This window comes from Necator americanus, chromosome II, assembly GCF_031761385.1.
Source record: "Necator americanus strain Aroian chromosome II, whole genome shotgun sequence".
In the NCBI taxonomy this organism is placed as follows: domain Eukaryota; kingdom Metazoa; phylum Nematoda; class Chromadorea; order Rhabditida; family Ancylostomatidae; genus Necator; species Necator americanus.
In genome coordinates, this window is record NC_087372.1 from 8,984,418 (window position 1) to 9,009,762 (window position 25,345).

Below are 25,345 nucleotides of genomic sequence, written 5' to 3' on the forward strand. Positions count from 1 at the left end.
CGAATAGAAGGAGATTCGATCCAAAATGAATTGATACTAACCAATTTATTTAAGGGAACGAAAAAAGGGAGGAAAAGAAAAGTACTTAATATTATCAAAAATTAACAAAAATCGGGTAGAATCTCTTCAAACGAGTGATCGTTACCGAACAAAACAAAGTATATACCGAAAACAGCCAACAAAGTCCGATTACAATACGAACACACCTAGGAATACCGGGAGAAATAAGTGCGAAATCGCAAATTTGACACTATAGCAACAGTAAAAAAGAGTCACCATCATATACAGGTGTAAGAACAAAAAGAAGCAGCAAAAAAGTAGCACGTATGTACAAAGTAACAACTGTATTGAATGTCAAACCGTTAAAGACCATTCTCCCACGCGTTATCCTCATCATCGAAGTCAACAACTTCATTTTGAATTTTAGCTGAAATGTAACAATCCCTGAGAAATTTAGAAAAATAATAATAGAAAAAATCTACAGCCAAAAAAAAAAAATCCTCACCGTTAGCGCTAACTTTCTGATCCTTCGTAACAATAACGCTGTTGAGATCGGCGTTATCTCCCACAACCACACCAGGGGAAATAATACTTAGTGTTATTTTAGCGCTGAAAAATCTGCCTACTTCTACTGAAGCTGTACAAGAGAAAATAAAATAAAATAAATGAAAATGACAGATAACAAACAAACCCTTTGCCAATCGACGATCCTTGCATCACAACACTACCTTGAATATTCGACTTTTCACCAATGATGCACCGTGACCCGATCACACTACGTTTGATCAGAGTACGTTCACCAACCTATAGATCGAATCACTCATCCATTCAAACAATCATTTGCTCATTCTTTTTTTCCCAAATATTTTAGATGAGTTAGAATCACCTGAGCATCCTTGGCCACCAAACTCTCATTAGTATGAATACCAGTAGACCTCCCATCGAAAATTTGACCAGTATACAGTTTGGACGATATGCGAGGTAAGCATTTTAGTATCTGGCGGTAAGAAACGTAAACATTCTTTCAATTGAAAAAAAAATCTCCACAATCTCAGAAATATTTACCGATTTGTTCACTTCGAAATAGGATCCCAAATTGTTGCTGTGAGCTGAGACGGTAGCATTACCATGTGGAAGCAAGTAAGCCATACATTTTGGTGCTTCAACATCTCCGTTAGATACTATAATTATGGAATACATGTAGTCAAATTCCATTAAAATAACTAACTAGACGTAGAAAAAAAATGACACAAGAATATAAGCTTTCCCCCCCCCCCCCCCTTCCCATCCTCTTCCCTGATAAGGATTCGTCAGCAAAGAGCAAAGATCGATAAAGGAATCTATGAAGTATTCCGGCTGAGTCCAATATCTCGCGCGCGAGAACTGGTCCGCATTTCAGATTTGGAGACCTCTCCTGAACAATTCTGAACGTTTTAATCTATTTATTTATTGTATGAAATCCGAATCCCCTGCCGTAAAAATTGAGCTCTATCTCATTTCTGATTCTATCTCATTCTGATGGCTAGAAACGGCTTCTTTTTTGTCAACTAGTGTAATAATATAAACAATAACATACTATAGCAATGTTTACTAAAAAGTTAACACTTTTCTTCTGCTTCCCAATAGTGATTCGGTCAGCAAATAGAACGACCCACGCGTAACTAACTATCTCCATAACTGACAAGAAGTACGCTGCGTTAGAATTACTTAACTTTCTCACATATTTATTCCTACAAAAGACGAACCACCACATAATATGCGTCAAAAAGTGAATGCAGTATAAATTTAGACCTGTCCCATTTTGTAATTTTTTTATTTATTATTTTGTATTTTGTAAATAAAAGAGTAAGATCAGTATGCAGAAAAATTGAAGAGAACAATTATTGTTATATTGTTCAAAGTAAACTTCTCAGAGATACGACAACACCAAAGGAGGAGCGCTCTGCTTCTATGTTTCTGCCTTTCAACACTACTACCAATAACTTGAAGCAATCTTGGTTAGGATTCGATTGGGTCTTACGTAGAATCGCATCCACTGGGTACCATTAGTGAGGAAGCTTAGATGGAACCATTTAGTAACATAGTTATTTGTACAATTAGAACTCAAAATACAACTCACATGAATACTGCTTAGCCAATAAGTAAGGAACAAAGTCTGCCTTCAAAGATGCAAAATTACTGAAATTATAAAAATTTTCACCGTAATCGATGTATAAGTGTATAAATGAATAGAAGTAAAAGTTAGATAAGACATAGCTATGATTCAATCGAAGTTTTTTCAATGTAGCACAAGTCCCTCAAGCCCCTTGCCTCGTGCAAGTGAGCGAAAACATGTAGATTGCCTATTTTGTCCCCGAGAATACAAAAACATGCACTTCCACTCACTTTTGTCTCGTAATCATGCCTAAGCAAGAATGTCGCATGAAATACACGTGACAGTCCACATATCGTGCAGTCAGACTCACATTAGAAAATCTGAAACTCGTGCATATGGAACTAGAAGAACCCCATAACACTACAGAACATAAATGTAGCGAAGAAATCTAACTATGGGGAAGGGAAAACGAAAGCAAAAATCTCTTTACGACCATAATTTACACACACTTGTTCATCCAAGACTCTGCATTCACAGGTTGGTCAAAATCCTCCTCGGATGTCATGTACACTATCCGACTTGTGGATTCTTCAAGTGCAACAAAGTCTCGACCTGAAATTTAAAACAAGAACACTCCATACTAAGAAAGCGCGTAAAGATGAAGTAACTTTTGTTAATAGTTGATCTAGAAATCAGAGAGATAGAATATCGTTAAATCGATCGATTTTCATGTCTACAAATATGATACTCGTGAAAAGCAGCCAAAACTACTATTTCTCTACCTTCGAGCACTCGCGCCACTCTGACTACAATTTAGAGGCCATGACCAAACCCGAAAAAATAGCGGCCATGAGGTGCAAAAGAATTAGCGACGTCTGACGTCTTCATGCATAACATCATGCATTTTTACAAACGTAGATTTAGTAGGTGCATCTTTAGAACACTTCGGAATAACACGTTAATCCAGTCGGTAAAGATAATGATGAACACGGATTTCTTCCACTTTCATTTATTTCCACTTCCCTGGTTACTTCCTTAGCAATCGGACGATAGTTTTCAGCCGATTCCAGTTTTAGAGAAATCACGCCAACACAATTTAGACAAACTTGCTTCTCACCTTTCCCTCGACGTATTTTCGGTCCTGGAACAGGTCCTGTAGCACACATTTCACTAAGAAGGCAAGAAAACGTTGCCTAAATATTGTCTGATTCCTCTAGGAGATCAAACTATCAAACGAAAAAAGGGATAGAATGACTGCGAATGGTTGGCAGAACTTACATTATGCGCACGAAACTGGTCAATCATAGGTTGTAGCCGTGCATCCGTTATGAAGTCGCAAGACATCACAATGAAATCGCGCTGAAGTTATCCAATAGAGTTTAGAGTACTCATTTGTGTGATGTACCATAATATTTATTGCCTTTTTGGTATATCATATAACGCACATATGTAGCAAGGTCAAAACGACATGAAGCACGGTGCAGTTGCAAGCAGCGGCGCTCGAAACGGTGGGACGTAGCGGTTAGGATCGAATGAGGGCCCATGCTAACACTTTTCATCGCTGCAGTTCCCAATGGTCCTACCTCGATTCCATCCGCTATCTCAACTACGTCGCTTCGAGCACGAGCGCTCACGCAACTACACTTTGCTTCATGTCGTTTTGACCCGCCTACGACCGTATTACGAATTTCCACAAAAAAAGAACTATCCAGGGTGATAAGTGCTACGAACTACAGAATCCGCAAAGAAACTAACTCTCATACCTAGATAAAAAAATTAAATCTTTACGGATTCTTTTGGTATCTCATACCTAAAAATCGTCTACAAAAGGGTTTCCCTTTAATAGGTTATGTTCTAGGTCAGGTAGATTATAGTTCTGGAAAATCCTTCACGTTTAATGAAAAGGAATGAACGCCGCCACAACCGTCCCCCTTGACTTTTCCCATTCTTACATTTCGTATTCAAAAGCGCACGAATTAGTGGTTCCTCGGATAATCAGTAACACAGAATCATTGCGGAGCACGTCTCCGAAATCCAGCTTTGGTACATATGACAACAACTGCCTACAGTTGCTATTTCCATGTAACAGCAGTGTCTTCGGGAGCTCAGGCAACACCTCACATGGTAAGAGTCCGAAAAGATTTTCTTCAGTGGTTCTATTTAAAACAAAGAGAAAATGATTGAAATAAATTCATTTTCAAAATGTAACATGACAGTTTTTGTATCAGCCACATGTATTTACGACTTTCAATTAATGTCAAAACGCACTAAAAAGGGAAACTTCTGTCCACGTTACAGCTTGTCCTAGTTCGTGCATACTCCTTCACAGAAATTTTCATAGCCAAGCACTGGACAAGCCCGGAAAAATGGACTAAAACTCACTGTAATTTTAGCTGCATTGTTGCGCAGAACATCTGCTGTGCCCCACTCTTCGTTTTCACGTGATACAGGAACCACTTCGATAGATGCGGAGGGAAAATCGAAAAGTGGTGTAGTGAGCAGGTGACGCACTTCTGATTCACCATCTTCTCGAACAAAAATTTTGATGTCTGTAAACAAGTATGTTTTCGTTCTTATCAAGCAGTTCGCTATCAAAACCGACTTTGTGTTCAAGATTTTTTCCCAACAGAAATGGTATAGTCGTGTGAAAACGCCACCGCTCATTGCTGCAGTTCCCGAGGATCCCACCTCGATTCTGACCGCTATATTCACCACGCCGCTTTGAACGCAGCAATTCACGCAACTGCACCGAGTTCCATGTCATTTTAATTCTACTATATAGTGGTTTATTACATTACAAATTCACATGGAACAATCAAGAAACAAACGACTACATCTCTAGAACGGTTCCTTGCGAAAAACCCACTCCACAAGTAAAAAAGAAAAAAAAAAAAGAGATTGGTCGAAATAATGAGACCAAACGAAGCTCTCATTATTTTCTACTTAACCTACATGTCTCCAGAACTGAAACATATGCATTACCCACCTTTCACTCCTGAATTCAACAATGTATTCAGCGGAAACCAAAACATGGGCACATCAGCAATTGGCAACAGAAATTTAAGCATACTATCACATAGCTCAGTCATGCGACTACCAGAACCACTACATAACAGGACCGCTTGCAACTCGGTCATCCTGAAAAGATACAAATCTCATATGCTTAGAAACAAAAAAAAAAAAACAAAAAGGCGCAAATCAAGCCACGAGTAGCCCAACTAATATTTATCTGACTTCTGCACCATTTTTGAAAGATACCAAGCCACAGATCAACGAAGAGGGAAAAGTGTTGGCAAGGGAAGGGGGCATTCAACCGCGCTGCTGTTGCTTGAAGCGAATAACTGAGTCAGCCGAACCTCTAAGCATTAGTCTTAGAGGATCCATGACATGTGCGACGAAGCTACGTACACGAAAAGGGAGATAGAGCTTCCAGAAGCAAAAGAGCGGTTGAGTGCCTTCTCCCTCTTCCTACTCCTTCAACTACACCCTACAAAAGTAGCAACATGCTCATTTCTCAGTTCCCAATCATAGAAGCTATAAGCAAGAGCTAAAGCTAATATAAACTAATATCAAGCTCAAGCTTTTGGACTGCTTTTGGAAGTGAGGTCTGACGGATGCATTGCGCTCGACCAGCCCAAAACCCAACAATATCCTCAACAAATAGATAAAATAAAGCCAGACAGTCAGACAAAGTCACTGGCGTCTCAATCCACTTGGGATGCGCCAACGCGTTTCACTACAGTTCATAATCGTTGAGGATTTGGAACGCATGTTGCCTATACAATGTCTTGCGAGGGCTAGGCGATGAGCCAAGTCAGTCAGTTGTTTTCCTCCCAGACAAGTCTGGTACCGATTTATCGATGCCGGAAGGATTGAAGGATGCACTAAGCCGGACTCGAACCTCTGATAGATTGAAGACATAGCGAAACCTCTTGCCGACTGCGCTACACTGCTACTGACTAGAACATATCCTACGAAGAGGTTATACTGGACCACCATCATACACCTCTTTATTATTGACACCGTTATTGCATTAGCCATATCCTTTCTCTTCAAATTTCTTAGGAAATTCCACAGGATCCCACAGGACAGTTTCAGTAAGAATCAAAAGGCATCATCAAAGTTCTAAGTTCGAAACATTCGCTAAGCCATTACAAAATTTAGAAGGTGCGATCTCTCCTTGATTCTTTTCTTATGAAACCAGCACATTCCCACTTCTATACGTCTGGTTTCTACCTGGAAATATTCACAACACCGACTATTATATAAAAATTTATCGGATTTAATTAACAAACACTGAAAGCAAATAGAATAAATAACAATGTACCTTTAAACGCACTGTAGCGGACACCGGTAAAGAATAAATTCACATCTAAAAACTGCACACGGGAAACTGTACAATAGGCTTTTACTACTGTGCACAGATCAGTGTACCAATGCTGGGTGAAAGATGGGAGAAACAAGCGATAACCAGTCCTTTGTAGTGCAAATCATGAAACATTTCAAATCACAAACGGCACAATGGCCATTCTATCTTTCGGATAGTCGGGGAACTCCTTTCTGTACGCACGATCCTTATTTTGGGCCCAAATAGTCATCTGTACGAATCCAGCAATGGTGAAGAAAAGACCTGTAAAAAGGCACTTCTTTTCAGTAGAAAAATAACTTAACGCAATACACCGCAAAGGTAGTAATCACACTACACTGCATTTATGCGCACAGGCTCTGCGAATAGTCTAATCGAATAAGAACATTTTTTCTTTGAAGAAACTCTAGTCCGAGCATGTACCGTCCTCTAAATTCAACAGATGTCAGTCTTCGAAATGATCCATAACTTCTATCGCAGCTACCCCGTCCTATTAACACCACTGACGAAGTTCGTGAGATTTATGAAATGCTTCAAACATTATGAGGGTTTCGTATAAAGAGAAAATATCTGTTCAGGTCACAACCACAAAACTTTCGTTCTCAAATTTTAGACAATCATACGCTTTTCTATTGCCCTACCCAGAAGTTTTTTTTAATGTCATTGTAGTGATGAGAGTTATAATCGGATCAAAACGAGCTGGAGCTCGGGAGGTAAGCGACTATGGACGAAGTAGCGCAGTGCAGCTAGCGACTGCGATCGAGGTGGGGTCATACTCATTTGTACAGCCCTGTTGCAGTAAGCGAAGGTACCGTCTCGATCGCAGCCGGTAGTTTCCCACACCACGTCAGGTCATTTTGACCTGACCTTAAGCAATTTCTGCCTCTGTGTGCACTCTATATCATGAGCCCTGTAATAGAGTAGCCTCTCAGGCTGCTGATTACTCAGAGACACATGCGCGTAAACGATACTTTTCCAACTGATCAGTATTGTAGGAATCTAGAAATATTGAAAACTTACTAGGGAGGCTTTGAACCATGATGGTGAAGAACAACCATGAAAGTGCTTCGTATGTGTAATTAGGGCACGAAACGAAGTTGAAGAGCAAACTCATTGGGTTGCCGTCTGGGCGGGGAATCCGGCGTTCACGAGTGCCAGGTGGACGAAGATTACGCAGAAGAATATGGATTGAAAGGTTTCCTAGAATATTCGTATCATAAAGAGGGATAGAACAAGGATTCTATGGACTAAAGAAAAATAATAGTGCGTTCTAGAATTCTGAAGAATTAAACGCCTTACCAACGCAAATTATAGTCTGGTCAAAGAAGCATGGTGCAGGTGCGTAAGCGACTGCGCTCGACGCGGTACGGTGGAGCGTAATGGTTAGGATCGAGTGAAGACCCTTGCTAGCACCGTTTATTGTCGTAGCTCGCGATGCTCCCATGTCGATTCCAACTACCGTTTCCACCCTCGCTTCGAGCGCAATTGTTCACGCAACTGCGCACGCTCTTTAAACGGCGGTGTGGAGGCACCACTTGGAACCGAGTTGGGACTGTCACAAACTGCAGCGATAGGTGGTGCCAGCAAGGGTTTTACCACGCTCCACCGAAGCGCCTCGAAAGAAGCCGCGTACCCAATTGCGCACGTGCTTCGTGTCTCTTGACCCTACTATACTTTTTCATATAGAAATATGATCTTTACAGACGTTGTGCAAATATAGAAAAAGTGCCAGCTTTTGCTGCTACAAATTTCATAGTTTTGGATTTTGAAAGTTGAAATGATCCTTTCATTCACTTTTACAACACGTTCCGAGTACGAAACACCTATCAGAGAAGCAAATTGATTACTTTTCATTGTGAAAACGAAACCTCTGCCATTCAACGTTTCTAACTTTAAAATCTTCCGTCGTATCATTTTCCTTCACGCCACCTGTGCTGAAGAGGACAGATATCAAGATTTTTTTTTAGCAAGTTACTTCATCTTCATGAGTGTTACTGCCCTTAAGAAGATGACGAAGCCTTCAAAAATAACAGTTGTTTTTTTTTTCTTACAAGAGGTTTTTTCTTCGATCTTAGCAGTAATGTTCTACATGAAACAGAGCTACCGAAGTAAAGCAATGTTCGAAGGTAACCTATTCCTTCTTCTTCGTCTGACCCGTCCAGTGGCGTTTTTCAGCTTAAATGCCGTCATTTTGCTCCGTCGTCCGATTAATTAGTGTAGTGTGTAACTTGAGTCAGCGTGAATTAGTAAACCTTGTTTCAGGGGTACTCTCGGCCGCTTTATCGTCGGTATATCTAGATCTACTGCGGTCTTACGTAGTGTTGTTATCAGTGGGTAGAACATGTCCGTATCATCAGAGGCGAGTTCCACGCATTTTCTCTGTTATGCGAGCTACGCCCAGTCTTTGCCAGACGTCATTGTTGCGGATGTGGTCGAAACGAGTGATGCCAATCTTCGCCCACAACATTTTCATTTCCTTCACTTTGAGATGAGCTCCCACATCTTTGTTTGTGGGTCAGCAGTAGGCACCATAGAGCTCTACAGATCTAATGACAGTTCTGTGTACCTTCGATTTTAGACGGCCAGGCACATTGTTGTTATTCCGCCTATCTCGGTTAGATGATCGCATGTTATCATCTGACCGAGAAAGGCGAAATGTTTCTGCCATTGGTCCAGACAGTTTCGTGCACACCAGTCACCACACTTGCGTTTGCTCCTCCACTTCTTCTTTGTCTTGAGACGTCAGCATGACGTTGTCGGCGTAGAGCAGCGTACATTGTTCAGGTTTCAGAAGGTATCTCGTCACGGGATCTATGACGGTGATGAAGAGCAGCGGATAAAAGGTTGAGCCCTTCGAGAGATAGACGGATAAAAGCTTGAGTCCTTCGAGAGATAGACGGATAAAAGCTTGAGCCCTTCGAGAGATAGACATAGACGTAGTTCGACAATGACAATACCGAAGAAATGCTTTTGTTTAAGAACAATTTTAATACAAATATTAGGATCGCATCTCTCGAACAATTCCGACTCGATTTTTTAGGATAAAAATATGAACGAGAGACCCAAGATACTGCCAGTTATCGTCTAGTAACAGTCTGATTAAATTTGGGAATAATGAACTAGAACTCATTCGTCCACAGAATAACATGAACTAAAAATTCGTCGAAATCTATCAAAACCTTGCAATAAAATAAGTTTACGGATAAACATACTTCAGGAAAACTCATAACTACTACATTTTCAAAATAAAACTTGCATCTTACACGGATTTACGAGTACCAGATGAGATTTCCAAACTTCGTGAACGATCTCTGTAAAATTTTAGAAGAACACTTACCAAACTCAGCAATCGCAAAACCGATCAGTCCCAAGTATACTTGAAAATCGCCAAAATATGGAGGGTGATAATCTGGGTGGTTAACGAAGTAAGCAACAAAGGCAGCAAATCCCCAATAATACGAGCAGTTCTAGAAATAATAAGTTTAAAAAGACCGATGAGGTCTCAAAAATGCTATTTGTCTAAATAACAAAAGAAAGTAATGCAGCTGAACACATACCTTTACAAGATTAAATCTCGGCATGGTTCCATTACTGAACCGATGAATGAATTCGGTTTCGAATAGACGTTTGGCGTAATGGAAGGACCAACAGATGAATGCATAAGTAACCGCCAAATGGTATTCTCGGTCGGACGCTCCTAAAGTATTCGTGTGGATAGCCAACTATTAAAATCAAAGAGTTTTTACCAAACTTGAAAAAAGGCCAAGTAGGAGGTCTTAAAGAGATTCGGTGTATTGAAATAATACAAGCACAAGCAGCATATTTTAAGCTAGAAGAAAGGTGGGCCATCCAGAATTAAAGGCAGTGTATCACGATTTTGATGGTGGTGCAGAACCTACGGCGCAAGCGTCGAGTTCGGATACTAGATTGCGAAATCCATCGTGGTTCCTCTCATTTTCCCTCCGTTATAAAGCACCTCCACGTACGCATTACGGTCTCAGCAACCTGTTCATAGTTCTCAGTTGAATAGAGTGGTGAGAAGATATCACTGATCTTCGACCGCTCACACTTGGATGCGACGAGTGCGCGCAGGCGTCGCACTGCAATCGAAATCGCCGTAAAAAAAACTGCGTATTCGTTTGCTTCGCAATCTACTATCCGGGTTCTGTACTTTTGCTGTGGATCCCCACCACGTCAAAATCGTAATACGCTGTCTTTGAATGCAATTTGAATGAAGGAATGGAATCCTTCAGTGTTCAGAGCCCACAAACGCCAAAGTACAGTTTTTTTGTGTTCCCGATCTATGACACCAGTTCTGACTAATTTCAATTTTGCCAAACTTGATTATCATCAAAGTCCACAAGAATTCCAAAGAGAACATTCCAAGAGAGCAATTATTGAGATTATTCTAAAGCATGTAATCCCGACTTCCTTACTACCCAGGAGGAAGAAAAACTGGATGTGGAATAGATTCGGAGGCAATTATTAAGCACTCGCAATCATCTCAGCTTAAGTGTGAGAAGAAAAGAAAAGAATTCCGATAATGGCGCGTCAAAAAAAACCTCGCGAAACAAATCACATCAGCTGCAAAAACACGTATCAGTCCGGAAGTTCAAAGTATGTTAATGTTTTTGCACTTATACGAAGTACTTTGACCATAGGAAAGATCGTGTGTCTTTGAGAACTGGTCACCCATCCGAACTGCTCCATAAAAGTAAGAGAAAAAAAAAACAATAAGTAGTAGTGAAGCAAACTGCTGGCTCTCACCTTCTCCATAGATGAATCCAGGACGGATGTAGAAGAGCGGATAGATCAGGAGAGGACCGGCGTACTCGAGTAAAAAGACCTTAAAAAGTGAGATAGAGGTGCAGAATGTCTTTAAATATAATTCAGTTCAACTTAAAAGACTTCCGAAAAGATTACTTTATACTTTATAGGTTAGGTCTTTCCAAAAAAAAAAAAAAGTAGGTTCAAGTACTCTATAACCATTTTAGATCCTTCTTACACGTTATCATTCACCTAACACAAAGAACCTCCAGAATTTCCCAAAAAGAAATAAAAATGTCTTCTTTCTCCTAAAATCAGTAATAAGTCAGACAGCTCAGGAGTGTCTTGACATTTTGCAAGAACAGCAAAGAAAGGCACAAAAGAAAAACAAACAAAAAACTTACTGTCTTCCAAGGGATTTGCGGCCCAAGATCTCTTACGTATAGATGGGCGTTTTGCGCAGCCAAACCGAGTTCTTTGATTTGCTTCTCGTCTGGGATAGGTTTTCCTTTTGGCTCTACACGTACAGATTGTCGTTCCACAGTTAACTTCAATTCTGAAGATAAAACCTCTTCACTCGAACAGATTCTACCAATTCTCTTGCTGCTGCACATGTGATTCAGCCGCTTGCTGCTAGTTTACAGCAAAATTACAACCAACTAATTTCATCGCAGCTCATACAGAAGAATCAATTAACGCAAGTAATAACCTCATAGTTAACTCTACAAGCTTGCAAAAAAATCCGCTGAAAACTGCAATCTATAGGTACGACAGGGAGAAGTCGAACCCTATTCAGGTGAAAGGGGTTTAGCTTATGGGGCGCAGCTCAAGTCATAAGGATCCCTTTGCCAACGTCCAAAAGTGAAGAGCATCGAAGCACCGGCTACGACTATCGCATCTATGATTAGATCCTATCAAAAAATCTTCTAACTGTCCAGTACTGAGTGACTATAATCAGAACACCTGCTACAGTGAAGATGACAGAATGAAAATCTCAGTTCTGATGATTAGACTATAAATAAATATAAGGGAATCAATTAGTTTCCCATTTACACATCATCCAAAACAATAGAACTTTGTTAAAATCAATTCTAACCATCCTGAAAATAGATGTAGTTCTTATACGAAGATTTCAAAATTATTAAAATCGTAAAAAGAGAAAAGTTCTAACATCTGCCTTAACATCTGCATCGATGAACTAATCCATAGCTTTTTTTTTTTGACAGAAAAACTATCATCGGATCTACTTCACGAGGGGTGTTTTGGTGGGGATATCCACGAACGAGGATCTAGTCTAGTCGTTTTAAACATCGATTACTCTGCAGAGTGAGAGTCAGAGATGACGGACATTAGTTCTCGACGGATGTTTCTTTCAGGTAATTCTTTTTTTCAGTCGAAACTTGAAATTTCGATATGGGAGGTCCACTAACTATCAGGAAAGTCACATTCGACTTCGAACGCATTGCTTCTATTGCTCGAACTGATACGTAAACACAATGACAGAAATTTCTCAATATTTTCATGGAGATATGAACAATATTTTCATGAACTTATGAACATGTATGCTCATGATAGTTTTGATTTCGAACTATATATGAAGCGAAAAAAGAGAATACTACAAATATGTCCCTCAACGACTTCAAAACGAGCATTCTTACGAACGCTACATTTCGCGTGCAGAAATTTCGAATGTATTTAGTTTCAGGTACATTTTTACAGAAAATTTGTGCAGAGTAACCTTAAAAACCATTGAGATTCAATACATTTCTTTCGCTAACATTAAAACCTTCATAAAGCACCTAGATAGGCCCTGTAAACATAAAAAAAAACTCACTTTTCTGCGCTATTCGCTTTTTAATGGCAAGCACCGTTTCATCACCGGTAAGATTATCGAGCGTAATAATCGAACGAGTTGGCTCTTTCGCATCAAAAACTTCCAGGTTAAATCCTCCCATTTCTACCTGCAATATCATGCAATCATTTGTCTCCAATGAAAAACTAAACCTCGACAGAGAATCGGTGTACCATGAAAAAAGCAATCTATTAAAATGAACGATGATGATGCGCGTATACACACATATACTTCAAACAACAACCACTTAATAAACAAACCATCAATTAGGACAAGACAGACATTTTCGTACGGGCGGTGCACGGGCGTAAACGCGAAATTGCGTCTGATTACTCAGCATAGTGACGAGATGTTGCGGACTTGTTCAGAAGTCGACACGGAAAATCCATCATTTAATTTGGGCATGCGTTTTTTTCGCGCAGTATATAGAAGAGACCAGGAGAGAGAAGAAAAAAGGGAGGAAGAAAGCAGTCATAGAGGGGCAGAGAAGATTTAAACGTGAAAGTAAAGGAAAGTTGACACTTTTTGCAACTAATCCCTCATAAAAGCAAGCAGCGGAGCCGTGCAGGGATGATATTTTTTTATAAATTATAAAGCGATTCCAAACCAGAGGTTCCCTTTTGTATCCCCACAATATTTCTATTCCTTATTCCTCTATATTTTACTTCACTTTATGCATTGAATTTGTATTAATAAAAGAGAGTAGCTGAAGAGACCAAACAACTCAAGATTTAGGATGATTATTGACAGAGCCGCTTAAATTACTAAGCTCGGATCACTTATAAGTCACTAGGAGATGCCTAGAACCATTTTTCATAGATGCTTCTTGTTATCTGGAACGAAAGACCACATTGGATCCGATATTAGAGTCGAGAGAATTCGGGAGAATAGTACTTGTTAAGGAAAGAAAAAAAAAACAGAAATAGTGAGTATTTCTAGATTAGAGAGAAGTAAATTCGTAAAACATTATACTATAGGCCTATACTATATGGCCACTATGAAGAAGATAAAAAAAATTGTGGAATTAAAACGAAATCATTCCAAAGAATCGAGTAGAAACGAGAAATAGGCTTGCCCCGTCGGGAGTGGCGCGATGGGGTGAGACGTACACGATGAAGACCACCCGGCCACGGAGTGATAACAATGGAACACGCCTACGTTTCGTACTTTTAAGGCCACTTAGCATCGAGAAGGGAGTCATCCTGGACGGGAAATTCTAGAAAAATCCATCATAATTCTTCACTTTAGCACAAATAAGTTAACCACTAAAATGCTGCCTAGGATCCATGACTCAGAGTTTTAAGATTACAACCACATTTAAAAAAAAGTGTTTTTGCGCCGATAATACGTACCAAAATAACGATCGGGGAAACGATTGGTCACCCGACGATTGTGTTTCTGCACATCCGAGTTGCCGAGCACAACGTCCGTTGTAAAGAAGAGAAAAAAAAGATGTAGTCGATGGTCCCTTCGGCTACAAAACACACCAGCCCCGTTCCATTTCGTTGACGTAAATTGTACTTTGTGCAGCAACAGAACATAACGGGACGTTTTTTTTCCCTCGATTAGCAGACACCACCGATATTGAATTCTGAGTAAGTTCATGTATTTGCACAGATTCATTTCTGTGAACATTCGTTTCGCCTGAACTTTTCAGCGATTAGAATTCCCTTCGGATATATATGCTCGGTGCCAAAAAGAGGTTCATACTGGAGGACACGAACGGCTCTAAAACACTCATTTTACTTTTCATTTGTAAAATAACAAAATTGCAACCGCCTTACCACTCTGGTCTACCTGAGCCAGATTGATATTAGCGGATAAATGCTCTTTAGGTGCAAAATTTCGGAACCTTTCTAGAATTTCCCCTCATTTCATTCAATGTATGAAAGTCTCGGACGATTGTTGTGCAGTTATCACTCATTCTGAAGATTATTTCGCCAAATCAGCCACGAGAATCCACATGAAACAAAGCAATAATACGATCGTCACAAACATCAGGTTACCACAATAAGGTTCGTTGTATTAGTCATATAAAAATTACCAAGCTTAAAGAGTATAAACAGTACTAACTAAGAACTATAGGGCTCCAACTACACCACTTGCCTTCTGTACATGCAAAACGAGCATTCTTAATTACACCTCTGCAGCACTAAAATCTCGACTAAACTCAGGAAAAAATTGCTGGAAACACAGTCAGATAATAACGCCAGGATGACGTAAAGCTCGGTGCAACTGCGCAAGCAGCAGCGCTGAACGCAGCGCGGGTGAGCGCTGGCATTGGGTTCGAGCGGTGATATTCGCTAGAACCATTCATCACCGCCAAGTGAAGCTCCATGTGAAATTGGCGATGATCCCAACACGAACGCAACCGCTACGCTCCGCTGCACCGTTTCAAGCGCAGCTGCTGAGCAACTTTACCGAGCCTCATGTCCTTTTCATATCACTATATCACCTCAGTACCACGTCCATTTTGAAATTCTGTAAAAGCTCATGAAGAGGTAGGGAAAAGACTCGATTTTGGGTACAACATTAAATAGTCCGCTATTATTTTTTTTCAATGTCTTAATTTTGTATGTGAATATACTCGGGACAGAACGAAATGAAGCACGATGCGTTTGGCGGCTGGGCTCCAAGAACTGCAGCGATGAGAGGCACTAGTATGGGTCCCCACTCGATCTAACCGCTACGCTCCGCCGCAAAGCTTCGTGCGCAGCCGCTTACACAACTGCGTCGTGCTTCATGTCGTTTCGACCCTACTATAATTTGAAGTGCTTAATACAGTCGGCTCAATTCAGAAGGTGGTGGAGCTAACTGTTGTATTCGAGGCGAGATCCTCGCTTGCCGCAAGCGAACTGCAGAAATCAATAGGGTCCCACATCGAGCGCAGCCGCTTGTGTAATTGCCGCAAGTTTCAATTCGTTTTTACCTGACTGTATCGCCTTCTGCTAAAAAAAATTGAATTCTATGATGAAAGCTGAATATTGTTGTAACGAACCTGAGCTAAGAAGGAAAACTAAAGTTAATAGGATTGTCTTTGCTTCAGAGGATTGAAGGCAGCACCCCAGGAATCTGGAGTGGTACAGATTTCCGGTGAAGTACTTGTATACGGCATCGTACATTACTGAGAGAAGGGTGGTTCCATTCATTTCTTTCTGATTGCCGTAGAACACGGCCCGGAAGATACGTCTTCAGGCGTTCCAGTGCTCTATTTTCTACAATAAGTTTCATTGGAGCGCGTCAGCCTTGTGCACGCGCCGCAACTTCCGGGCCTTTTTTTACGGCAATTAGGAAGAAATGGACGGGATAACACCCCTCTCCACAATCTAGGGTCCCGTATACGAATACTCCACCTGAAATCCGTACCACCTCAGATTCGTGGGGTGATGCCTTTAAAAGAAAACTGCAGCAACAGTCTCGAAGAGTAATAGATGAGCTAATGTAAACATAACGGATGAAGAGATCGTATTCGATGAGGAGTAGCTAGATCATTAGATGGACGGAAAGGGAAGCCGCTTTGGAACCCAATCCCTGATATTACAACGGCGCCGATAGCGATGTGGGTGGAACTATTTGCAACTTTACTCACAAATATCAAATATCTCCTACATTTTTATCACTGCATTACTTCATCCCATTGCATCACTAGAGTTATTTTGTTTTACTGGACTTGCTACTGTTGTCGTTAGTACAGAGTTGATGTGGTGATTAAATATACACGAAACGATTGGCACCATTGTTATGAGCGGATAGATGGTGTTCTTTTTTTTTGTGCATTGCACACAATATTCATTGGTCATTTTTTCTAAAATTTGTTGGATAGAACTCAGCAATGTTGTGATATTAGAACGTCGTTGGTAGGAAGTAAAAGTGAAAAAGCGAGGGAAATAAGAGAGGAATTTTTCTTCAAACGATGAAGTTGGTCGGAAATATTTGGAAAGCAATTCAAGCAAATCATTCAGAAAACACACACATGATAAAACGGGCTCCAAATGGGTCCTAAACCGGCTGGATGCGAGATTCAACGGAAGTAAAATAGAAAAAAGTGAAAATAGACATAGAATATACTTATTGAAGCTAATAATTAAATTATACCAACGGGACAATTCGAAAAGCGATTGAATGCTGGATTTTGTGGATGCATTAGTGGATAGGGAACGTGCAAGTGTGTATTAAACTTTGCTAAGCCCAATGAGCTATAACGATCAGGTTCCCACAAATCCACGACGGTCCGTCATCGCTGACGCAGCTGTTCGTCGGCTGACGTGGAACGTTGGAACGAGACGCGAATACGCGAGTTCCCATCGCGAAACGACGCTAAACTAATCGCTATAGATGCTAGAATAAATTCTTCCCCGCATCTGTACACGGTAGCTGAATTCACATTGATTTACGTGTTGTTGCTGGCTGCGTGGTCGTATCAAATCAACAGTTCCTGGGGTGGTCCAATTAATTCTCCCGGGCAGAGAGCGAGAGTCCCGGCGCGGCTGAGACGTACCCTCTGCACGTCTGGCGTCTAAACTCGACTCTGGTGATTTACTCATGGCAGTTATCGCCACCACCGGATCACTACCACATGAATAAATTGTTTTATTCGTAAAATTCACTATTAGCTATGTTATTACGTGCTATTTGTGATATTATATGAACGTCAATAAGTCACTAAAATGCAGACCGAATCGCCGCAAATTCATGAGAATCCGGACGAACAGCATAGCAAAAGGTATTTCATATCCCGGATTTTTAGACAACAAATCCCGGATTTTTAGAACTCATTGTTATCTAGCGAGAGTGCCACAGCCTCCGTTTGAACTGAACCCGGTCGATTGAAATCGATTCTTCTCAATTTCCGATCTCCCTATCAATAATTTCATTTCAGTAACTTCTCTCCAAAGAACCGTCGGTCGGAATTCATTTGTGGAGTGGTTGAAGGTGAGGAACAACGAGATAATTTCTTGAGATCATTTTTTTCTGTCCACCCCTTTCTTTGTTTTTTTTTTCTCACAAGAGTTTCGAAGAGGTCCTTTAATGATGCTATTGGACGAAATCATTAGCAAGAACTCGGAGTTAAGTCAGGAAGGCTTCGTTGTCATTCAAAAATTATTATTCAAAAATAGCGAGGACATAATTGCTCATGAGAGTTATTTGCTGTGGAGCTATATAACAAACAACTAAATCACACTATATCACACATTAGAAAGTCCTGTTTTGAATTTCCTGTATGTTCTCTTTTAAACATAACGCCTTCCAGGATTTTATGGAAGACCATGGACGTTGGAACAAAGGAAACATTTGTTTGCTAGGCTAAATCACTTAGGACTCAACACTTATGTCTACGCTCCTAAGGATGACCTCAAGCATAGACCACAGTGGCGAATTCCGTATAATAATGAGGAAGCAGGTTTGTTATTCTAATTTCCTTTCTCATCGTTCAGTTTCCTTTTTGAAACCTTTCAAATGAATGGGAATAGCAAATTTTTCTCCACTTTTTAATTTCGAAAATGCGGATAAAATCACTTATGCATAGCTATAGTGCTGAATTCTTCGAAGCTTAGCGATAGATTTCTCTTTTTTTCTTCTGAGGATACGTGACTAGCATCTTTTTCCAAAATCTCTCGACTTGTTCCCTGTTATTACAGTGGGTCTTCGAAAATAAGTTGGAGAAAAGCATGTAGTTGCTTTGTTTTCGATCAATTCTTGCGTATTCTTCACAAAATAAACAAACAACTGAAACAGTGGCAGAACATGTGGAGATATGTTCTTAAAAAATGTCATAAGACATAAGTTCTCTTCTGCACACAATCTTAGTGTGAATTTAATAGTTTTGATTTAATTGGAATATATATATATATATATATATATATAGTAGTATGCGTAGTAAACATGCCCTTATGTATAATATCCTTATGCTTTCGTGAAGCGCAAAATTTCCAATCAACATAAGATTACTTTTTTAAGTTAATTTGGAGATGGTCAACAGTTACCACCAGCTTTTTTTTCTAATCAATAGTTTGATTTTTAACTTTTATATGTTGAGACAATTAATGATTTCTTTTATAAATTCCCTCTCGTCTAGTTTTTTTTTAGAGATTCTCCAGAGCCTTATCGAATCCGCAAAGGCAAACAATATCACCTTTGTGTATTCGCTTTCGCCAGGAATTGACATAGTATACTCGAAAGTGGAAGAGAGAATTTGCATTAAAAGCAAACTTGACCAGGTACCGATATTTTACTACTTTCTTCGATATTCTATATTTTCTCTCACTTCCTCTTTTGTCCTTTCGTTTAATTTCTTTTTTGTTTCATTTGTTCGCTTTTTTTCTCGCACGTGAAGGAGAAAGTTTTGGAACAGACTTTATTTCTTGTTTTATTGCTATAAAAATATCTCATTTTTTTTCAGTTAGTGCAACTATCAACGAATCTCATGTTTTAAGTCTGTAAAGTACATCACACTGTTCATTTCAATGAAGAAGAGTATTTTTAGCTGAAAACTCGCTTTTCAATGTTGATGATTGTCATCAATTGTTTTGAAATTTGAAGACTGTTTTCTGCCACTTTCAAAGAAAAAGACTTACTTTTCTGTGAACTGCGACAATGTCATAAAGATCGATGAGAAAAATGAGAGGAAGGAAATGACAACTTCTCAAGTATTTATAAAGACGGCTTTCAATCATCTAATATGACTTTGACTGGAAACGAAGTTTTGGAAACTCTAGTTTCGATTCTGTTCGCTACGCATGAATTGTTATGGGGATTCGAATTTTCGGGAACTCCCTGCTAGTTTTCCTTATTGCCTTCATTCTTCGAGTTTTTACTGTACGAATTTAAAGGTTCGCATGCTTGGATGTGAGTCTTTTGCTCTTCTTTTCGACGACATTGAGTGTGAGATGAACGAGACTGATAGACAGAACTTCAGAAGCTTCGTTGCAGCTCAAGTTGGTTCATTGGATTCATTTCCTAAAATGTGATGCTACTATGATTTCAGTGTGTTTTTGGTTTAAGTAATTTCTTATTTCCAAACTCAAATATTTGGCCACCTTGAATTTTTATGTTTTCTAATATTTTCACTACATATTCTCAGACTACCAAATGTGTTTTTGTATGCGAACAACTTTTCTTTTATACGGAATCGAAAATGAAACATTGGATTCGCTTTTTGCAGTATCCTTTTTTTCCAGGTAGCTGTTACTAACGAGGTCTATGAATATCTGGGATGCCCTCAGTTCTTCTTTTGTCCCACAGGTGTGGTTTTTCTCACTTTTATTTCTTTTTCTTTAAATTTCAGTTATCACTGTTCTGTGCTTGTGCCGTAAACTCAAGACGATTCTTTTTGAGGATTGGACTTTTTCTGTGTTATATTTTTTATCTTTATCCATAGTTTCTTTTTATTCATGTAATTGTTAAAAATGTCACTTTCTTTGATAAATTCGATTTATATTATTGTGTTTACATTATTATTTATATTTATTAGTCAAAATGACATGAAGCACGGTGCTCTTGCGTAACCGGCGCGGCGGAGCTTAGCAGTTAGAATCTAGGAAAGACCCGTGTTGACATTATTCCTTGCTGTAGTTTACGATGGCCCTAACTGGATTTTAACGGCTACGGTCCGCCGCACCGCTTCGAGCGCAGCCGCTTACGCAGCTGCTTCACCCTCAATGTCGTTTTGACCCCACTGTGTTTATCGTTGAAGAACGATTTCAGTCAATACATTTTGAAGTGGCTGAAGTTTGATATTTGTATATTATTTCTATATTACCCATTTCTTTTTCACAGAGTACTGTGAAAGTCGTGCTGTTCCTTGTTTGGAAGAGTCCGACTATCTTCTCACATTAGGAAAAGATCTTGTCAAGGACGTGCACATCTTGTGGACAGGTATTGCCCTTTCTGCACAGTCAGCATTATTTTTGCTTCTTATCGTTGTTTCTTTTTCACAGCGATTCACATAGATTCAAATTTGACAGTAGCGATTTTTCTGTCCAGTTGTAAATAATAGTTATCTCTAGGTCCTCGTGTTATATCTCGACACATTACTGTCGAACACGCACGTAATGTAGCAAAGGTTATTGGCAGGAAACCTCTCATTTGGGATAATCTTCATGCTAATGATTATGATCAGAAACGTGTTTTTATGGGTGACTTTTCAGGTAGGTGGATCTTCTCACTTTAATGTGGTATAAAATCAAGAAAGTTATTGTTAAGGACGACCAGTAGCGCTCAAGAAAGAAGTTGCCGGGTTGCTGATGAATCCCAGCTGTAAATACGAGCTTAATTTTATTCCCCTTCGTACGTACGCTGACTGGAATGCTAGCGAAGAAGACGCACCTTTCACTGGTGAGCTACTAGGTTTTTGCTACCTAATCATCTATTTTGACTACTTTTCATTTTGACTTTTTTCTGAAGTATTTTATTATTATTTATGTGGTGTAAATTTGTCTATTAATTTGTTTTTAAATCAAACGTCAGAATTCTTTCCTTTGCATGTAACTGTGGCCCCAAGAATTTTCTATGCAACTACTGTTGACTTTACATTGATTTTCCGTTGAAATTTGGTGCCTCATGCGATGAGAAATTGCTATCAGTGGATAATTCTTTCGTCTGCTGTTCTGTAACAACATTGAATTTATTAGGACACCAAATCGAAAGTTTGGTGTGAACTCTTAATGTTTAGACTTGGCTAATGATGAGGAAGACGACAAATCTTCTCAAAAAATGGATTCACCACAATCGATGAGATTTTATGATCCCATGCGATCATTACGAAATGCGATAACACTCTGGATTGACGAGTTCAACTGCATCAGCAACCGGACCGTACCACCGTGTGTTTTAAAAACACTTTTTTTTGTTTTTTTTTCCCAAATTGCTTAAAGTTAAAGTTTCTTCTGAGGTGGAAATTTAGGTTACCACGCCCAGATGCAAATGTTGACCAGCCAGATAATGTTGCCTGTGACGCTGCGCCAAGCACAGATCGTTGGTGCTTTGCCGATTTTTCCGATTTTTCTATCTATAGGGTAGCTCTGCTTTTTTGTTCCAGAGACCTCTGGCCAGGAATCTTCTAACCAGTTCGAAGAGATTCTAAAATCGGTTGTTATCCCGTCGGTCAGACTTTTCTTTAGCATTTTTGTACATTTTACAAGGCATTCTTTAATGTTATAGTTTTAGCCCAAGTTTCAGCCAATAGAGGACGAACCGACAGTGAATTCTCTGACTGCTGACTATGGTGAACCCATGGAAACATCGGTGCCGTCATCAAAAAAGGTAATGCACCTTTACTTTGAAGATTTGTTTTATCTTGTATCTTTTTTGTCTGCAAAATTTTCTCTACATGTCAAAGTTGACGCAAAAAGCTGTTAAGAGGAAGAAATACTCGGAAGAAATAATTTGAATTGGTGAAACTAAGCAGAAACATGCTCCTTGCAAGTTTCTGCTTAGTTTCACCAATTCAAATTGAGCATCTGTTATATAATATGAAAAGTGGTGTGTATTATGCATATAAACACATGTTATGAATGTTCAGTAAACCGTGCAGAGGTAACAACATTTTCTTTCAGGAAGAAACCATCGTTGATCATGTCGCAAGCAACGATACAGATTCAGCTGATGTTATCATGACAGATCTGGATGGGTGAGTTTTGGGATCGAGCGCTTTCCAGGAACTACATATTCTTTTTTCGTAGTACACTGTTTCTTTCAAGCAATTTGTATTATAGTTTTCGGCAAATCGATGTTGATGAAATTTCTATGCTGGTGGATATGTTCTATTTACCATTTGAATGTGGAAAAAGGGCGCTTGATCTTTTGGAGCAGTTCTCGTGGCTCTACGAGAATGCTTTGGTTATGAATGGAGCACATGTGCCCCAGGAGTGAGTCCTTGTTTCTGTAAGAAACGAGCCTGAATTTTTTAATGAAGTTTCAGAATTCTTGCAATAACACAGGATGAGTGGCGTAGACGAAGTAATGTACTTCAGAGTAATATACAAATTGTAAATAATCTTTTCAAATATATTGTTGATTGTCCCAATAAGGTTCGTTATTGTTTTTTTTTCTCAACACATTCATCCATACATCCATCGTGTGTTCATTCATTCATCTACCCATAATCCAAATTTAGCCTCTTGTTTCCGAGCTCATACCGTACATATGGGATGCTCATGGGAGTTGTGCAGTTCTGTTGGGCATTGTTCGATGGATGAGTGAAGGATTTGTGACCGTCCGACCAGGTTAACGAAAATATATGTGTATTGGCGTTGTTATGTTTTTATTGGCTGTCTATTATGAATAGTTAATTTTCCACTTTGAAAAGTCATCGAAATGTGGAAGCTATTACGCATCCTTTTGCTCCTGAGGAAGTGTCCTGGCTTGTCTGTTATATTAAGTCGCACGAATAAGATATATCGCTTAAGCGCCATCTCAAAAACAACATATTTGAACCAAAAGATATTTTCTAGGTACGATAGATATTCTGATGGTGTAGGTTCTGTGAAGACCAAATGTTGGGAATTTGAAATGGAGCAGTTACTTAGGAGATTTCATCAATTATCTGATTGAGTTCTTTTTTTTTCAAAGTAATCATTAAAGGTTGATCTGTTTCTAGATGAGCAACTACGATCCTGGGCTAGTGATCGAGAAGACGAACCGTGGATGATAGGCGGAGGATTCCTTTCTGAGTGTTCGAAGTAAGTAGTTCCATAATTTTTGTTCTAAGCTCGAAATTAAGAGATAAGCAATAGTGTCTTGAATGGATTGAGTTTTATTATGTATCTTTGCTATTTCAGAGTGTAGCGAGCGTTCATATAACGATTTTAAAAAACTAATTTAATTTAAAAGGCTCCAAAATTGCTCTATCGCCAAGAAATTTAGGCTCATCGCTCCTCAGGGACCCCTTGTTAATCTGTTCGCTAATCGAGCTCTCTTACCTCTATCGATCGTTAACTACCTGATTCGCCCGTATACTACAGAAGATCTGGTATGTTTTGTTGTTTTAATACGATTTTTCCCCATTCCATTCAATCGGCCTTTTTTTAAGGACAATCTTGCCACGCTTTCTATAACAAGCGTTGATAAATCCAATAATTTGTATTCTCATCAGAAGGAGGTGTTTTTAGATAGGTAGGTGTTCTCTTTTCTGTATCTTGACCACAAATAAGCAGAGTTTGTTTAGGTTCGTTTTGCCTTTCCTGGATTCCCATCCACAATACTGTTTCGTGGCCCAAGAAGTTGTACAGTCGAATGACATTAAGGTAATAGCAGCTATTTATTACCTTTAGCGTATTGCTGAATATTTTTGTAATTTGAATATCCTTGTATTGTAATGTTCTCGAATGTAGTAGTTCGGATTGGCAATTCTTTAGGAATTGTGATTTTTAGGTAATAAGCGCTGTCTCTGCACATCGAGATGCTAAATCTGTATTTTCTCGAATGCCCGACTATATATCTTCTTTAAAGGCCAAGTACACCACTCGGGAGGATTCAAGGATAGAAGTAAGGCAGTTAGCTAGTATTGTTACGAAGGAAAACGATAAATAGACCTCTTGATTTTCTTGTCAGTGATTTTCTGAACTGTATCTCTTAGATATGGTTCAGCTAGACACATTCGTTAGTTGTTTGTTTGTTATTTTTGAGTTGATCCTTTTTGTAGGAGAAAATTCCGAGTAAATTATATTTTGATACTTTCTACTCAATTTCTTCCTACTAGTCTTTTGTTTGCTTTATCCATTATCTAAGTTTTAGCCTGATGAAATTGACGGATGGTTTCCAATGGTTCCGGACGAAATATTGGATGTTTATCCAGCATGGCTGGACGCGCGATTACTAGTAGACGCGTATGACGCCGTACCAACTAAAAAACTCGTACAAGTTGCGGGAAGTGCTCTGTACATAAATGGTAAGCACTTGGTGTTACTTTTGCATGAATGAGTTTTAACGAGGATTTCTAATTCTCCCTCAAGCCATCCTATCGATTGATTGGCTTCTTTCCAAGTTCTACAAACCTTTTGGGGTACGCGAAAGTGCATATTTTGTTGAACGTTATAAAACTAGTTAGTTGATAGCTTCCACTTCAACGGCAAAGTGAGACATGGGTGCAGAAATATTGGTTGATTAAGGTTGTTCCGGAATGTTCGTGGCGATTCCACTGAATTCTGAAGATCACATCAGTTTCTTTTCGAGGATAGGCTTTGTGGAGTTGGGCAAATCGATCGATGAACGATTTCTTCTGTTAGGACATCTGTTGACTGTCGATGAAGAGTTCAGAGAGTAAAAC

General features: G+C 39.4%; 2 protein-coding genes across 5 annotated transcripts; one reads left to right on the forward strand and one right to left on the reverse strand.

The window, feature by feature from the left end:
* Positions 1-362: 362 nt before the first annotated feature.
* Positions 363-15,210, reverse strand: RB195_017226 (uncharacterized protein; the record flags this gene model as incomplete). Of its 3 annotated transcripts, XM_064184129.1 has the most annotated exons (20): positions 363-427; positions 506-609; positions 692-804; positions 887-997; positions 1,066-1,181; positions 2,120-2,178; positions 2,386-2,475; positions 2,605-2,707; positions 3,213-3,288; positions 3,374-3,454; positions 4,478-4,644; positions 5,082-5,233; positions 6,611-6,725; positions 7,482-7,661; positions 9,799-9,928; positions 10,019-10,158; positions 11,229-11,307; positions 11,633-11,784; positions 13,063-13,185; positions 15,183-15,210. In XM_064184129.1, 20 exons carry the CDS (start codon positions 15,208-15,210, stop codon positions 363-365), a joined length of 2,184 nt encoding a protein of 727 aa, XP_064040009.1. The 3 variants fall into 3 exon arrangements, with proteins under 3 accessions (XP_064040009.1, XP_064040010.1, XP_013292031.2); XM_064184128.1 differs by lacking the exons at positions 6,611-6,725; positions 7,482-7,661; positions 9,799-9,928; ... (3 more) ...; positions 13,063-13,185; positions 15,183-15,210 and having other exon boundaries at positions 5,082-5,232; XM_013436577.2 differs by lacking the exons at positions 363-427; positions 506-609; positions 692-804; ... (8 more) ...; positions 5,082-5,233; positions 15,183-15,210 and having other exon boundaries at positions 6,598-6,725; positions 13,063-13,183.
* Positions 15,211-17,747: 2,537 nt separating this feature from the next.
* RB195_017227 (uncharacterized protein) lies at positions 17,748-25,342 on the forward strand (the record flags this gene model as incomplete). 2 transcript variants are annotated; one of them, XM_064184130.1, is made up of 24 exons in its annotated part: positions 17,748-17,803; positions 17,960-18,012; positions 18,332-18,481; positions 19,168-19,298; positions 19,911-20,015; positions 20,259-20,322; positions 20,857-20,955; positions 21,087-21,227; positions 21,283-21,414; positions 21,752-21,902; positions 21,983-22,053; positions 22,118-22,182; positions 22,246-22,341; positions 22,635-22,708; positions 22,794-22,946; positions 23,000-23,108; positions 23,195-23,303; positions 23,678-23,759; positions 23,944-24,049; positions 24,110-24,192; positions 24,245-24,323; positions 24,451-24,564; positions 24,814-24,967; positions 25,188-25,342. In XM_064184130.1, the coding sequence occupies 24 exons, from the start codon at positions 17,748-17,750 to the stop codon at positions 25,340-25,342; spliced, it is 2,532 nt and encodes an 843-aa protein (XP_064040011.1). The 2 variants fall into 2 exon arrangements, with proteins under 2 accessions (XP_064040011.1, XP_064040012.1); XM_064184131.1 differs by having other exon boundaries at positions 22,258-22,341.
* Positions 25,343-25,345: the final 3 nt, after the last annotated feature.